Below are 17,908 nucleotides of genomic sequence, written 5' to 3'. Positions count from 1 at the left end.
TAGCCAAGCACCTGCTAGTCAAGGTCATACTAATTAAAATCTTGAAGTTTTTCTGAGGCTTATCTTAGGTAATGTGAATTTGGTCTGCAAATTGGGCCCAGTGCTGGCTTATGGTTCAGATTCTCTGCAGCACTTTCTACCTCCCACCCCTTTGGGCCACGTTTCAAAGCAGTTGATTTTCCTGTAGTCAAGTGAGACAAGGTAGGGAGGGAGTGCCTGGGATAGGTTTATTTCTGGCTCACCCTTAAGTGAAGTCTTAGTTTTTAGGTCAGAGGATCTCTCTCTTCAGATGGGCTCTGAGTTTATCTTTATTCCCTGAAGAGGCCCATGGGGAAAAAAGATAACTCAGGGTCACATAGTATGACAGGTGCCTTTAGAGCCAAAACAGGCCACAGTGTTCTGCTCATCTCCTGAGTTTCTTGCTTTTATTCGGATCTAACAGTTTCTTTCTTCCTTGCTTCTTACGGCTTACACACACACACACGCGTGCGCACACACATGTATAGCTTTTTTGATCTAATACTATCAGGTTTTATTTGGAGAGTTAATTTGATACTTAGCCTGGTATATTATGGAAGCCCAAGAGTAAAGCAGTTTTTAAAAATAGCATACCAGAGTTTATTCATCAATGAATGTTAACTCTTTAAAAGTAGTCAAGGTAGGAAACAATAAACTTCTACATTGCTCAAGATATTTTTGGACTCCTGTTTTGGAATTGCCTTCAGAGCTAGCACATATTCTTTAGGATATTTTTATTGGTTAAAATTTACATGCTTTAAAGGTGGATATAATTTAGAAAGTGTCAGAATAAAGCCTGCTGAATGAGCTGCATAGTCAAGGAGAGTAATGCCACTTGGAGTTAAAAATAAAATGGAGCCATTGGTTAATGAGGCTGATTTTCATGTGTGGCTTTATATGCCAACATTGATGGTAATTCCTAAAGAAAAATCCAAAAATGTTTTGAGTTAATAGTTACTTGAAATAAATATTTCTTATCATTTCTAGTTACCTTCAGTTAACTAGAAAAATAACTTTACTAGAACACTGCATTATTTCTTAAGCATCATGAATAGTTGCATCTTTATTGTGGTGAGGAAATATATATTATATATATATATATATATAATATATATATATATTATATATATATATATATAATATATATAGTCTCACTATATCGCCCTGCCTGCACATAGCTCACTGCAGCCCCATGGGCTTACACAATCATTCTGTCTCAGCCTCCCCAGTTGCTGGGACTATAGACAGGCACATGCCACCATGCTTGGCTACTTTTTATTTATTTTTTATAGAGATGGGGGTCTCACTTTGTTGCCCAAGCTGGTCTCAAACTCATGGCTTCACGCAGTCCTTCTGCCTCAGCCTCCCAAAGTGCAGGGATTACAGGTGCGAGACACTGTACTCAGCCAAGTCTTCTTTTAGAAGAAAAATAGCTTCTTGGACACGTGCTTTCAAATTTTTTCATTACATTTTTATTCCTTTTGTGTGTCTAATTTTATACATTATTAATAACATAATTATTTGCATTGATATAATAGATGTGTTATAAATAACATGTCAAAGATCTATTTAATATTTGTGTGGTATGTCTGGTACATTGTGTGTAGGGAGGTAAATTCTGTTTCACTTAAGAGTAGTTTGTCAGGCACATTGAACCTTTAAAAGAAGAAGGCAAATTTAATAATAGATCTTTGTTGGTAATTTCTTCATTTGGCACCATCATCCTCAAGAGAAGGTAATATCTGCACAGACATTCTCTGAACCTTGATTTTCCCAACCAAGGTGTAAAACCAGTGTAAGTAAAAAGAGGGGCAAGGGGTGGTTCGAGACCAGATACTCTTGAAGATCCTGTGTAGGTGTAATGTTCTTTTTGTTCATTACTTAAATATTTATGGTCTGTTCTCTTATTCTTGTATAATCACATATATTTTTCTCATTTTTTTTTCTCCTCAAAGCCCACCTTTTGCCTTCACACTTTTAAATAGAAGCATATACAAGTTTTTTCTTTATGAGAACATATGTGCTCACATTCTGTGACCATATAGGGTATAATGTTATGTGTATGTCTCTGTAAATAGAATTGGGGTGCTTAGCTTGCTGGTTTTAGGGTTTTTTTGGTATTTTCGTTGTTGTTGTTGTTGTTGTTGTTTTTGCCACTTTTCTCCAATAGGAATCTCCTCCCCTAGCACAGGGTCAATAAACTTTTTCTGTAAAGGGCCAGATAGTAAGACTTTGTAGACCAAAAAATAGAATTGAGAATGTTATATAGATATCTGTGTAACAGGAGAGAAAATTTTTTTCTACGAACTTTTTTTTGATGAAAAGCTTTTATTTAGGCAACTAAAACTTCAATTTCATATTATTTTAATGTGTCATATAATTCTTTCGATTTTTTTTCCCAATCATCTAAAAGTCTATATTAGTTCATTCTTATGTTGCTATAAGGACATACCCAAGACTGGGTAATTTATATAGGAAAGAGGTTTAATAGACTGTCAGTTCCACATGACTGAAGAGGCCTCACAATCATGGCAGAAGGAAAAGGAGGAGCAAAGGCACGTCTTACATGGTTGCAGGCAAGAGAACATGTGTGGGGAACTGCCCTTTATTAAGCCATCAGATCTTGTGAGACTTCACTGTCACGAGAACAGCAGGGGAAAACCTGCCCCCATGATTCAGTTACCTCCCACTGGGTCCCTCCCACAAGAGGGGATTATGGGAGCTACAATTCAAGATGAGATTTGAGTGGGAACACAGCCAAACCATATCAAAATGTAATCAATTATCAGCTTACAGGAAAAGACAAGATGAGTCTGGAGCATCATGTAGTTTCAAAAGCAAAGAAGTGCTCAAAAAACAAAAGGATGGAGGCACAGGAGCCAACCTGAAAGAGCTCTCAATGGCCAGAGCTAAAACAATTTCAGCAACAAAATTAATGACATAGTAGTAGCTTATGGCACAAAGAATAGAATAAATATCTGTGAGCCCATACCGATTACATAAATAAATGATTGAGTAAATAAACGGAGAACATGTCTTTCTCACAGAAGAATTTGAAATAATATATGAGGATACTCCTATTTTTAGAAGGTAGAGTTTAGTTCCTCCCTACCCTCTTTAATGACTCACCCCCAAAGAATAAAATATGAAAAGGGAAAAATACTGAATGTGGAAAAACTTGACAAATATCATAATTTATTAAAGTAGCCTCCTGTTAATGGTCATGTAGGCTGTTTTTAATCTTTTAGTATTTGAATCTAGCAGTAAGTAAAATAAAGATAATACATCAGGACTGCATTGGATTTGTACAGGATTGACTTAACATTAACTGACCTTATTGACAGCTTAAGGGGGAAAATCTGCTCATCTCATTGGATACAGAAGACGTAATAGGTAAAATCCAATAGCCATTTATGACAAAAATTTTTAGCAAACTGGGAAAGAAGGGAACTTTCTTAACTGGGTAAAATATCTGCAGAGTCCGACAGCAAGCTTAGTTAATGTTTAAATACTGGAAACTTTCCTTTTCAAATCAAGAACAGAATAAGAGTGCATGCTATCACTACTTCAATTGTCATGGAGTTCCTAACTAGAATAATAAAACAGAAAATGAAAAAAACAGAAAAAGAAATACCACTTGCAGTTGGTAATTTTTCTTTATGTAGACAATAATTTTCTATGTATGTAATAATTACCAACTACAAGTGACAATTTTATTTCTTTTTTTCTTATTTTAGAATTAAGGAAGTTTGGGGTCAGGCATGGTGACTCACACCTGTAATCCCAGCTCTTTGGAAAGCCAAGGTGGGAGGATCACTTGAGCTTGGGAATTGGAGGATCAATTGAGCCTGAGAGACATAGGGAGACCCCATCTTTACAGAATTAGCCAGATGTGGTGGTGCATGCCTATGGCGCCAGCTACTTGGGAGGCTGATGAGAGAGGATCACTGCAGCATGGGCAGTTGAGGGATGCAGTGAGCTGTCATTATGCAACTACCCTCCAGCCTGGGTGACAGAGCAAGGCCCTGTTTCAAAAAAAGAAAGTTTGGAATGGTTGAAGGATATAAGGCAAAAGAAAAAAAAAAAACAACTGTACGTTAGTATACCAACACCAAACTCTTAGAAAAGGTAATTTAAAATAATTTACTATAATATACTATAGCAATGATAGGATTGTATCTACAAATATATGCAAGCCATTTATGTAGTTATTTATAAAACTAAAAAAAACTTATGTGAATGGAGAGATATAGTATGTTGATGGATAGGACGGCACTATAATAATGATCTTATTTGTCCTGATATTGCTGTATAGATTAAATGCAATTCTAGTCAGAATCCCAAAAGTTGGATTTTGGTTTTGCTTTTGGTAGAATATGAAAGGCACCAATATGGCTGAATCTCAGAAATACAGTGTTAAGCAAAATAAATCATGAAAATTGTGAAAGAATGTGTACATTGCAGTTTCATTTTTATAACATTCTAAACATTCTAAAGTGATAAAACTAAGCAATTGGTAAAAATATGAAGAAGAAGAAAGAAAATGATTATCATAAATTCATTGTGCCAGTTACTTCAGGAGAGAGGAAGGAAATTTAACTGACCAGGTTCTTACAGGAGGCTTCAGCTGTATTGCCATTAGTTCTATTCTTAAGTTGGCAGTGAGGTATACATGGAATTTCATTTTTTATAACTATTACTATTATTGAAGAAAACATTCAAACCGTTTTCCTCTGCTTTCACACCAACACAACAACAATCAATACAGAAGAGTTCTGTGACCTCAAAATATGTGGGGATTTTTTTCCCACCAGCAAGCAAGCAATCATTTCTTCATTAGACACCAGTTGGATGTCCTCCAATTCAGTTCCAACACTGTCTACCTGGAGATAGTGTCAGATCCCACAAGTTGAGGGCTTAGTCTCCAAGACTGCCTCCTCCATTTTCAGACAGCAGTCATGAGTCCTGGCCTGTGGAACTATTTAATGACTGGCTTCAAGTTGAGGTTTTCACAAGACCCACTTTGGGGAATTTATTAGCACAGCTCACCAAACTGAGGGAAACACTTACTTACATTTATCAATTTATTACAAAGGATTTTTTAAAGGATATAAATAACCAAATGAAGAGATATATAGGGCAAGGTCTGGAAGGGTCCAACCCCAGCAGGAGCTTCTGTCCCCATGGAGTTTGGGTGTGCCACTCTCACAGCACATGGATGCATTCTTGTTCACCCTCCCAATAGGCTCCGTGTGATCAGCTCTCTGAAAGCCTCTAGTGGAGCCCTATCAATGGAGACATCATTGGATAGGTATGACTGAAGCATGCACAACTGTCTTGAAATGTGATTGGATGTAAATGGTATGATCTAAACCTAGTAAGGCCTGTTTGGATTCTTCTTAACCCCTCTGCAGCATTCCTTCCTCCAGGGTATGAGATAGAACCTCTCTGGAATCAGGGTCGTTTGACCTATAATCAGGTTAGAGTTCTGCTTTGGGCAGGGTGAAAGGGGGACAGGAGAAGGTCAGAGAGATTGTATTTACTTCAACAAAGGCTATGGGAGTTACAAGCCAGGAACCGTGGATAAAAACCATTGCCCATTTTTGTATTTATATATCACACTATTATTAGGTATGAAAACATCCTTCTTTTACCCACTTTGATAAGAGCCCTCTTATTAACTTATTTTTCTCAAACTTTTTATGTTGAAAGTTTGTAAGAATAGTGCAGTAAAAACCATATACTCTTCACCTAAACTCACTAATTGTTCATCCTTGCTCCATTGGCTTTATATTACTCTCATGCATTGCATTTAGTTGCTGTGTCTTTTCAGACTCCTTTAATTTGATACAGTTCCCCAGCCAATTGTTTTGTACAATTTTCTTTAATTTGAATTGCCTGATTTTTTCCTTATGACTCAACTTGGGTTGAACATTTTCAGTAGGAATCCTACAGAGGTGATATTGTCTCTCTCAGGAAGCGCATCGTGTCAGTTTGTCCCGTTATTAATGGTGTTAATTTGATCGTCTGGTTTAGGTATATCTGGCAGGTTTTTCCACTGTAAAGGAATATTTTCTGCTGAATATGTGAGTGATTCATTGAGCCTGGAGGAATATTCTACAACAGTTTTTCATCCAGTGGTTCTAGCATTCATTGATGATTTTTCCCCATATCAGTTATTACCATAGTGGTCATAAAATGTTGATTTTCTATTTCTAGCATTCTTACTACATTTATTAATTGGCATTCTTCTGTGAAAGCCTTTATCCTCTCTCGTCCCTTTTGTTTTTCAGCTCAGTCTGACCTTATCTCACTTTTTTTTTTTTTTTTTTAATTTTGATGCTCAAATTGCTCCATATTTGGCCAGTGGAAATCTCTTCAAGCTGGCTCCTTTGTCCCTGTCCTGTGTCTTCTGTGACCTGCTGAAACAGTGTATTCCAGCTTCTACTTACGCTTTCCCTGCCCCAGTCCTGGTTTTGTTCAGTGGATTTTAGTGTGCTCAGCACTTTTGGAGTGTTATTGCATCTTGGTTCTTTTAGTGGACAGAGCTAAGACATACTTTTATTTATTTATTTATTTATTTATTTATTTTTGAGACAGAGTCTCACTCTGTTGTCCAGGCTGGAGTGCAGTGGCACAATCTCAGATTACCACAACCTCCACCTCCTAGGTTCAAGTGATTTTCCTGCCACCCAAGTAGCTGGGACTACTGGTGCCTGTCACTGCACAGCTAATTTTTGTATTTTTAGTAGAGACGGGGTTTTACCATGTTGGCCAGGCTGGTCTCAAACTCCTGACCTCAAGTGATCCACCTGCCTCGGCCTCCCTAAGTACTGGGATTACAGGTGTTAGCCAATGCGCTCGGCCCATATTTGTTTAAATCATGAATTCATAATGACACCTCCAGTTCTAAATTCAGTACTACAGGTTCTTCCTCTCCTCCTATTCTGTGTGTTCATCTCTTTTCTTCCACTTGAGAACCCTGATTTTTTTTTTATCATCAACATCTTTATTCATTTCCTCAACTCTGTGGTACACACAAAATAGTTTTGAAGTCATACTGCTACTTTTACCAACTACCCTATGAAGTAAGTTCAAGATGTCCTTGCAATTTGTTTTGTTCTTTGAATATATCCTTTTGAAGGAATAGGGTCAGAGTGTTAGATGTGAGAGCTTTTCTAGCTAGTTTGTTTCTGTTTTTCTTCCATTTTGAGACTGGTTTACTTACATTTGAACATATAAAACACAAACATGGTTCATGGTCAAAACTAAAAAAGCATGGGCACTTTAGCAACTTCTCAATGCTTGTTTCCTCAACTGTGTAGGATTGCTGAGGAGTTTGAATGAAGCGATAAAGATTGCAGAGCACTTTGCGAAGTGCAGAACACACACAGCATCCAAAAATGGGAGCTGGTTTTACCTTTCTTCTGTCTCCATAGATTCCTCCCAGATGCCTCTTTGGCTCCTTTCTTGTAGTTTGTGGCCTCAGGCCATACTTGGGGGGAGGGATCTGTCACATCATGATTAGCAGGGAGGAAGAGGTCTCACAACTTTTATCAACTATATGCTAACCACTACTAGGCATTTTCCTTGACTTACTGAATGCTCAGAATCCTGTAAGACACTTACTCCTCCTCTTCCTTTTCTGCTGCTGCTGCTGATGCTGCTGCTGCTGCTGCTTCCTCCTCTTCCTCCTTGTCTTCCTCTTCTTCCTCCTCCTCTTCTCCCTCCTCCTCTTCCTCATCTTCCTCCTTCTCCTCTTCTTCCTCTTTCTCCTCCTCTTCTTCCCCCTCTTCCTCCCTCTCTTCTTCCTCCTCCTCCTTCCTCCTCTTTTACAGATGAGGAAATGGATGCTTAGGATATTGAATGCACTTGCCCAAGGTCACTCAGCTAACCTTGAACCTGTCTGACCCTTACTACCTGGCCCCACTTTCCACATCATCTGCATCTCCCTCAGTTGGGGCCCAGGTTCAAGCTGGGTGAGTGGAAACCCAGCTTAGATTTGGTGAACATGTATAGCGATTACAGCAGCCTGGGAGAGCAGTCATGGGGCCTTCCTTCCTGGCTGGTGGGGCCTTTGGATTCAACCAGAGTCCCATCTCTGTGCCTCCTTGTCTCTGCTTCCCTCCCTAGCCCAGCCCATGCTGATAGCTCTATCCTGCAGAAAAATACATTTTTTCCTTCAATATACCCAGTCCATGTCCACTGTACATGCTAATCAGTAGTCAGTGCTTGCCAGCAGTTTACGTTAGTTCTGGGGTTTGCTCTGGTTTTTTTAAATATTTATACCTTGTGTTTGGAAATCACTGACTTGGAATGGGAGCAGGGTGGTTGCAGCCGCTCAGCAGAAATGAGTGGCTCATCCTTCCTATCCATTTCAAAGGGTAACGCTGGACAATCTAGAGTATTGCTGGCAGCCATGGGAGGTGGGCCCAGTGGGGATTAGCAAGCCCAAGTTAAAGGGGAAAAAAATCAAGGCTCTAGAGAATAATGCAGCACATTGACTCCATCTGCTGGAGGCAGTAGATAAAGATTGAGGCTTCACCTGCCTCCCTGCTCCATGTGTTGAGGAGAAACAGGCCTGGAGAGGGTAATTTGGCCAGGGTCACACAGTGAATTTGAGGTAGAACTAGGATCAGCACCCAGGCTTGCTGACTGCCAGGCCTGAGCTCTCGATTGTGTCTCATAGGCAGCTAGCTAGGAGGCAGAATCTTCCAGCCACCTGCTGTCTGTCCCAAGATAAGATTCAACAAGGTACCTGAAAGCTCTTCCCACACATTTTCTACAAATTCTTTATAATTTCTCACATAACATCTCCCCAGCTTCTTTCTAGCTGAGCATGGACCCTTTGCCTGTGCTTCACCCTTTAAAGGAGATGGCTCCTGCAGCTCTGCCTCTACACCAGGGCTTGAGATGTAGGAGGTGCCCAGTCAACATTTGCCCTGTGAAGATAGGAATGAACAGGGCAACCTAGCAAATCCTGTAAGGGAGAAGATGAGCACACACCCTCAGACCCAGCCAGACCTGAGAGAAATGCTCACACTCGTGTTTACTGGGAGACAGGTGCAAGGATGTGCATAGAAACACTCTATTATATTAAAATATGCAACATTACCTGAATGTCCATGATTGGGAAGACAGATAATTAAATCATGATGTATTTATACAATGGAGTATCATAGAGGGGTGAAAATAAAGGAACTATAGCTACACTTGTTAACATCTCAAACATACAATGTGGACTGATAAAGCAAGTTGCTAAGTGTACACAGAGTACCATTAATATTAATACAAAGCTTTAAATATAGTTAAGAGTGGCTACCTTGGACAGGGGTATAAGGGGGAATTGGATGGCAGAGTGTATACAGAGAACTCCAGATAATCTTGTGTTTTATTTCTGAAGCTGAAGAATAGGTGAAGGGGGTTCCTGAAGCATCTTTGATTATCTTTTTGTATGTCTAACATATTTTATTATAAAAACAAGCAAATGGAAAGAAGAAATGACTGAATAAATGGTTTAATTTTTTTAAAAAAACTAAAAATTAAAGTACCATCTTCTTTTTAGTTTCCATACTGTTCTTACCTACCTCCTTATTACTTTTAAATCATATATATCTTACACTCTGTATATGAGATAGCTCATAATGTAATTCTTTTATTTATTTTTTCTTTTTTTTTGAGACAGAGTCTCACTCTATCGTCCAGGCTGAAGTGCAGTGGCATGAGCTTGGCTCACTGCAACCTCTGCCTACTGGGTTCAAGCTGTTCTCATGCCTCAGCCTCCTGAGTAGCTGGGACTATAGGTGCACCACCACGCTTGGCTAAGTTTTTGTATTTTTAGTAGAGATGGGGTTTCATCCTGTTACCCAGGCTACTCTCGAACTCCTGAGCTTAGGCAATCAGCCCACCTTGGCCTCCCAAAGTGCTGGGATTACAGGCATGAGCCACCACACCCAGCTCATAATGCAATTTAAAAAAATATATATATAGAAAGGTAAAGTTGTACATTGTAAGGTAAGAAAACTATCTCCTTACTGTAAAATTACTGTGTAACTTGAAATTTAATCTGAAAGTATTGATAACTCCTTAGCCACATATCCGATTTCTTTTTTTTTCTTTTTTTTTTTTTTTAAACAGAGTCTCATGCTGTCCCCAAGGCTGGAGTGCAATGGCACGATATCTCAGCTCACTGTAACCCTTGCCTCTCATGTTCAAGAGATTCTCATCCCTCAGCCTTCTGAGTAGCTGGGATTGCAGGTGCCTGCCACCACGCCAAGCTAATTTTTGTATTTTTAGTAGAGATGCGGCTTCACCATGTTGGCTGGTCTTGAACTCCTGACCTCAAGTGATCCACCCTCCTCAGCCTCCCAAAAGTGCCAAGCCACTGCACCCAGCCCTATTCTTTTTTTTAACAAGAAGGTTATTTAAACATCAAGATGCTTGACTTGAAAGGAACACTATCTGGGATTCTTTTTTTTTTTTTTAAGAGTAATTTTTATATCTGCTTAAAGACAGATTGCCCTACATGTAACAGCTACACAAAAGTTATAAAATTGTCCTTGGTTTTGCATTGATAAATTGAAAACATTAAAATTCTCCAATTGAACAAGATACACAGGGATTTTTATGTTTTGTTGTTTTTGTTGTTAAAACAGAGCAAAATAACTTCCTGAAATATAAAGATAGCTGAGTGAACATGCCCCTAATGGAGAAAGGGTATTTTCACAGAATTAGTATTTTTCCCCATCTCACCTCTACCTGATGTCAATCAGAATGAACCTATTGGCTGTTTAGTTTTAAAAAATGCAATATGCTTGTGAAACTATACCATTACTTTATGTATAGTAAAGGAATGGGGAAGGAGGAAGTGAAAGAATAGAGAAAACTATAGTCAGCAGGATGTGGTGGAATCAAATTGCTGTTTTCTGATTAAGAATGTAATCTTGGTCCATAAGAACAGAATTCTGGAGTAAAGAAATAGGTTCCCATTTTGCTAGACACTTTCTGTCTGCTGCTGGAATACATCCATTGTATCTTCATCCTCCATTTCCAAATGTGCAGGTGTGTCTGTTTCATTGATTGATTGCCCATCGAATTGGAATCTCATCTGCCTCCCTGACAATCCCTGTCGTTCACAGTAGTCTTTCATTAGTTTACCAAGTGGTGTATGCCTCTTAATCTTAAACTGCACCACAGAACCATCCTGCCCTGCCACCTTCAAATTAATACGATTGTTGTTCTCAGTTTTGACTTCTTCCTTGGGCTTTTTGTTGTCCATGGTGACTGCCTGAGTCTCCTCAGCTTCTACTTCATAAAAAAGGTACCATGTCTGCACCAGGAGCAGCAGGAGGAGGAGGTGGCAGTGGTGGACGAGGGAGAGCCACATATTGTGTTACAGGATACAGCAGCAAAGAAGGGCGATTAGAATATTTTCATTTTACGTAACCAAAGATGAAGAAGACTTTGCTAATGACTTAGTCCTTTCATTTACCCATTGTTTAAAGTACATTATTCTCATGTTGAAAAATAAATGAATTTTTCACCAGAGTTCTTTTAAAAAACCTGAAAGTAAGTAGGCATATCTCTGTGTTTTCCTTCCTATAGCTTTAATTTCAGTGTTTTTTTTTTTTAAGTATTGTAAAAGTTTTATGGATCAAATTTTGGATTTGTAATTTTTAAAACCAATTTTTTCCAAAATGGAAGCAAGTAGCTTAAAACTAAGCAGGATATTTCTGGATACGAGTGATATTTTTGAAGACTTACCAGTTTTTAATTGTCCATTGTTTCCTAAACTGTATTTTTAATTTCATTTGCTCTCTCCTAGGGAATGAAGGATGGCGTCACGCCGTGCATTAAAAGCTGTTTTGGTAGATCTCAGTGGCACACTTCACATTGAAGATGCAGCTGTGCCAGGCGCACAGGAAGCTCTTAAAAGGCAAGCTATCCTCCAGGTTCAGCTGACAAATATGTTTGTAAGTGCCATTTTACCACGGCAGATCATTAGCTAAATGGATGGCCTTAAGATGGCATTTTACCAACTTACCATATATAGGAACTGCCTTGGGTTTAGCTAGAAGATGTATGCATTATAATTTCCTCCAAACATTGTTTTCTAAGCCTTTATTAGGTTTGGCCTTTTGATCCAGTCGTTTTGTTCTATGTGTGTGTCGTTTTCTAAGTCAGTAATGTAAATGTGGGAATGACAACTCAAGATTCTACAATGTGGAGTAAATACCATTGGAAAAAAAATCACAAATGAATCCTGGAATCACAAAATAAAACACAGACAGGCATAGTGCTGCTCTCTCCTGTTTTCCCTAAGATCTAACATTGAGTGTGCAACTGCTCAAATAAAGTTTAGCTAAAGAACTTGAAATTTTAGAATTATTTCCCTCAACTAAACACTTTTAAAGGCTAAGGACTGTCTTACATTTCTTATGTACCAACTACAGTACTAAATAGAAGTCTGGATACAAATGAGATACCCAGTAAAAGTGTGTTAAAGTAAATAGGATATGAATGTTTGCTTCTGGGTGTCCTGAAAAAAAAAATACCAACTCATCACAACAGAACTAATAACCTGTATTAAGCATCTTTATCCTAAAATAATTTAGAGAAGTTTTCAACTCAGCAATACTTAGTATGTGGTACATATTTGCCAACCTTAAAATGTTCATAGTATGGTGTTAATCAGAAAATCTAGTGACTCATATCACAGTGCCAGTTATTAAGCCAAAAGATTGACACAAACCTCACTTTCTTTCAAGGAGCTTACCTTTCATTTGCAGAATCAAGAAATACATACTTATATATCTGACAGGAATCAGTTGGGAGTTACCAGTTAGGAGTCATAATGTTCATTTTATAGGTGGAGAAGTAGTGGACAACATGTTGTTTAAAGTGAAAAAAAAATCTGTTGCACAGTTGGACTTGATCTTGACTCCTTGACGTGGTTTCTGTCTGAGTTAGCCGGATACCTGTTAATCATTGTGCTCCTGTTGGACAGAGCTTTTACTGCTTTAAAGATGAGCTTTCTACTGTAGATTGAAAGAAAAATCTTTTTATATCTGGTGAACAATGACATCTCTAAGTAGCTGTGTAAATTATAAACGTGTCATTCTGGAGGGGCAAGAGCCTACAAATTGTCATGTTGCTGGCACTGATAGGTTCTCATCCCAGAGAAATCACCGTACTAGCACCGCCAGCTTTAGTTTCTGTAAAAACAAATAGACTAAGAGAAATTTAGGGACTAGTAAAATGAAAAGTTAAAAAATTTTTAAATAGTGACTATTTCAGTACTTAGACTTCTTCATTTTTAGGATAATAGTAAATAGAAGTAGTCAATTTCTTAAGAGATGAACCACCAAATTTAATATGTTTTGTAGAGAAGAGACTACACTGATATTATAGAGGTAATCATAATTACAGTGAATTATTTAACCATATAAATTTACTTAAAGTTCTTTTGGGTCAATTTTTTTTTTTTTTTTTTTTTTAAAGACGGAGTCTCACTCTGTGACCCAGGCTGTAGTGCAGTGGCGTGATCTCAGCTCACTGCAACCTCCACCTCCTGGGTCCCAATTCAAGCAATTCTCCTGCCTCAGCCTCTCGAGTAGCTGGGATTATAGGCATGTGCCACCATGCCCAGCTAATTTTTGTATTTTTAGTAGAGACGGTGTTTCACAGTCTTGGCCAGGCTGGTCTTAAACTCCTGACCTCGTGATCCACCCACCTTGGCCTCCCAAAGTGCTGGGATTACAGGCGTGAGCCACCGCGCCCGGCCTGGGTAAATATTTAAAAATCTCTTTTCTGTTTTATATACTTGCTTGATTTAAATTGTGATTATCACTTTCATGCCTTGTGGCCTTTTGGGGGGCAAGTATAAAAGCAACAGGGTATTAATATAAAAATCTAAATTGTAGATAAATTTAAATTATTTTTAAATTTTTTATTGAAACACTATAGGACCAAGAAAATAATTTACATTTTTAAAGAAGGTTAGACTATCATGAATTCTTTCTCTGATACCTGATTGCCAGTTTAGGTTTCAAGAGCACATCTTGGAATCAAATCAATCATGTACGTAAGTAGTTTGAAGGGAAAACAGATTTTGGTCTATAAAAATAGAATGTTGCTTTGAGCTATCCAGGTAGTTTCTCTTTATAAACTTAGTAACCCATTAGAGCTTAGCCAGTCTCTAAAGATTTTCTGAGGTGTCTTCTGCTCTCTTAGTGTAGGAGATCAAACACTGTACCAAGATACCTAAATATGGAGTTCTTGTCTCAGCTTTACTGCCACTCGGCTGTATAAAGCGGGGCAAATCGCTTAACTCCCCTAGGCCTGTAGTTTTTCATCCTTAAGAAGAGAGGGCGGCACCAGTAGATAATCTCTAAAATGCCTTTCACCTCTCGTATTTGTATGAGCTTTTTTGTTCTCTCCTTTACTAAACTCTGCAATAGAATGCAGTTAAAGTATAAAAGATCCTCAGAAAAGGTAAACAGCTTTAACAGTTCAACTTTACAGCCTTTGGAAGTGAAGCTGCCCAAAGGGTGTAAATAATTTGTAAGCAACTCTGGATAGTTTTTTGTTTTTTGTTTTTAAAACAACAACAACAACAACAAAACCTTTTGGCCATAAAAACATTTGACACAGTTTTAACAAATTAGGAGGTTTTATGGGGCCAGAATGTAAAAGCTGCCTTTTGACTTGTGAATTTTGCTTTTCTAGGTTACGTGGTACTTCTGTAATCGTTAGATTTGTGACCAATACGACCAAAGAGAGCAAGCAAGACCTGTTGGAAAGGTTGAGAAAATTGGAATTTGATGTATCTGAAGATGAAATATTCACATCTCTGACTGCAGCCAGAAGTTTATTAGAGCAGAAACAAGTCAGACCCATGCTGCTAGTTGATGATCGGGCACTACCTGATTTCAAAGGTCGGGAAGATTTGGAAAGTTTAAAAATTAGATCTTTATATGTACTTACAAATAATTTTTAAAACTGGATGTTTAGAGATGTTTATTCTGATTTCCCTGTTATTATTGAATATTTGGTAATACTGATAGTTTGAATCTAAATTGGCATTCCCCAAACCTTTTTTGACTGTAACCCATAGTAAGAGAAACACATTACATAGGAACCTAATACATATCTATATGTGTGTCTTTATGGAAGTTAAGCAATACTTACTCGTGCTGTATAACATGTATTTTGTATTCTTTTTGGTTCGATTGTTTATTTGATTATGATGCTGCTTAGAGCCCTCCAAATTAGTTTCACAGTCTAATAATAGATCACAACCCATAGTTTGAAAAAACACAGGTCAAAATTACTTTGAGTATTGTAATCTAATCCTCAGTGCAGGAGCCACTATATTAACTTGATTAAATGAGATATGCCAGGTCTCTTTGTTTGAAGTAGATGTCATTCTCAATAGTGTGAAGTTTTTACAAGTAAACATGAAATATTTTCAATCAAGAGAAAAGTGTTTCTCTTTGGAAAAGTCAACAGATTCTGGAAGAATATCATAGTTTTGTGAAGCTTTGCCACATTGCCTCTTTTCAGGGAGGATACTCGAGTGAAATGACACAATATAGAAAATGGGGTATAAGTTCAGCCTGGCTATAGAGTTGGGCAGACCTCAAAATTAATACAACAATGTACCCCAGTCAGAATTATTATTTGCAAGAAATAGAAACAAACTTTGGCTGAATTAAACAGAAAATAAATTTATTAAAAGCATCTGAGTGCTGATGGGAATATAAAATGACATGAAGCCTATGGAGAGGAATTTGGCAGTAGCTAGCAAAATTACATATGAAGCAGCACTTGTAGGAATCTATCTTTAAAATATAGTTACAAAAATACACAATGACATATGAACAAGGTTATTCATTACTACCCTATTTGTAATAACAAAAGATTGGAAACAACCCAAATGTTTATCAGAAGGGACTGATTGAATAAACTGTGATATATTCACAAAATGGAATGGCTTGTAGCTGAAAATTAAATAATGATGACGAGTTCTTCTCTTGATAAGGAGTGCTCTGCATAGGATGTATTAAATGAAAAAAGTAAGGCGTAGAAATCTTTATACATTTTCTGTGTAGGAAAATGAGAAGAAAATGGATATACGTATTTTGTCTTGTATTTGTAAAAGGAAGCCAAAGAAGGATAAATGAAAAACTAATAAAAATGGTTACCTAAAGGGGAAGCGAGGGAGGAGGGATAGATCAAGAGAGGAGGCTTTTTAAAAAGTCCCCATTGCATATTTTGACTTTGGAACCATATGAATATTTTATATAATGAAAAGGCAACAAGTGAAAAACCAGCCTCTAAATAGAAATGAACTTAACTCTGTATCAGGCTGATGACATCACCACTCAGAGAAAAGAATTACTTTAAATGACTTTAAAGTACATTATTTTGACCTGTTCATTCATAGTGGGATAGATAAATTCTAAGGACAAAAGAACTACAAAGAGATCTTAAACTTCATTCAGGAGTCTTATTAGTAATACTGGTATTTTTTTTTTTTAATTAAAGGCATATATGGGACAAAGTGAAGTAGTAACTATTAGATTTTAAGAGTCAGTGAAAAGAGATGCAAATGTAGAAATCAAGTAAGTTAAATAAAAGTCGTGTATTACTACTTTTAAATAGAAAATATAGTTATCAACACCTTTATTCTCTTAAATAATACATATATTGTAATCCTCTGCTGGAATGGCCTAAAGCAGTGATAATGCAGTGCTCAGACTGTGGTATCTACTGTCATTTCCCATTGTAGTTCTTTGGAAAAATTACTGATTTCAGATCTGGACAGACATTCTATGAGTCTGGAATAGCATATTGCGTTAGCAAAGAAACTACTGGAGGATACGCATGGCTAAGGAATACTCATGGTAAGGAGGAAGTTGGAAAGCCTGGATATGTGCATCCAATAAGAGAGGCAAATAGGAATTGGTTTATGGATAATCCATGGAACCTTTAATCAGACTTTTAATAATTATGGAGAATGTACTTGTTTGATTATCATGTCTGAAGTTCTGTTATAAAATGCCTAGGCATTTAATTTAAAAAAAAATTGTGAAACTAAAAGTAGATTAGGCATTATGTAGAAAACTGTAGACTCTGCAGTGCATTTCATATTAATTATGAACATGTTAACCTCAGTTGTGTCAGTTAGAAAGTCTAATTTCCCTTGCCTCTTAGATTCTCAGTCCCTTATCTATTGCTGTCGATCTGATAGTTCATAGGGAACTCATGGCAGTTCTTGTTGATTGTAATCAGTAAAGCATATTAAAGTAAGAAATTGTTATTTGAGGACATCAGGTTACAATTTTCAATTCAGATCTTCTGGTTACTGAGTACCTGTAGACTGTGTACAAAGAATATGAAAAAATACTAGATTTTCCTTCTTTCTTTTTCCCCCCCAACCCCCATTTCCCTCTCCCTCTATGTACTCTTGTACTTCCAAAATACACTGGGGAGGATAATTTGTTAAATTTTAGATTATGGCTATAGCAAAAGTTTGCACTTGATTGACTAGAACTATTTTGTTTTAAATGTGACATTGCTTTTAATTGCGTTTTCAACAATTATATTTTTTTCCATTCCCAGGAATAAAAACAAGTGATCCTAATGCTGTGGTCATAGGATTGGCACCAGAACATTTTCATTATCAAATTCTGAATCAAGCATTCCGGTAAATCTAGCTATTTATTTTTCATCTGATCATATAGTCCCCTTCTTCCTTTCCTTTGTCATGATCATGAATGGGTTTATGTGTTTTACTTTCTGGCCACCTAAACTGTACGTTAGGACAGACATCTTCAAGATCAACATAAAATAATATTTATTACTATCTTGACTTTTTTTTGTGTGT

The 17,908-nt window shown here is 37.3% G+C and overlaps 1 protein-coding gene and 1 pseudogene across 3 annotated transcripts in view; one reads left to right on the top strand and one right to left on the bottom strand.

Moving 5' to 3' along the window:
• Positions 1-17,908, top strand: part of HDHD2 (haloacid dehalogenase like hydrolase domain containing 2) — a 46,715-nt gene that overhangs the window by 5,522 nt on the left and 23,285 nt on the right. For 2 of the 3 annotated variants that reach the window (XM_032259384.1, XM_032259385.1), the window contains exons 2-4: positions 11,843-11,953; positions 14,746-14,954; positions 17,644-17,728. In XM_032259384.1, coding sequence (XP_032115275.1) covers positions 11,853-11,953; positions 14,746-14,954; positions 17,644-17,728 — 395 coding nt within the window. In that variant the 5' untranslated portion in view covers positions 11,843-11,852. Of the gene's footprint in view, positions 1-11,842; positions 11,991-14,745; positions 14,955-17,643; positions 17,729-17,908 lie in introns of all 3 variants that reach the window. The other variant, XM_032259386.1, reaches the window with a different exon arrangement.
• Positions 11,012-11,296, bottom strand: LOC116537323 (annotated as a pseudogene).

Source organism: Sapajus apella, unplaced genomic scaffold (genome assembly GCF_009761245.1).
Source record: "Sapajus apella isolate SASKATOON/1434 unplaced genomic scaffold, GSC_monkey_1.0 scaffold109, whole genome shotgun sequence".
Lineage (NCBI taxonomy): Eukaryota > Metazoa > Chordata > Mammalia > Primates > Cebidae > Sapajus > Sapajus apella.
This window is presented reverse-complemented; position numbering and strand designations above follow the sequence as displayed.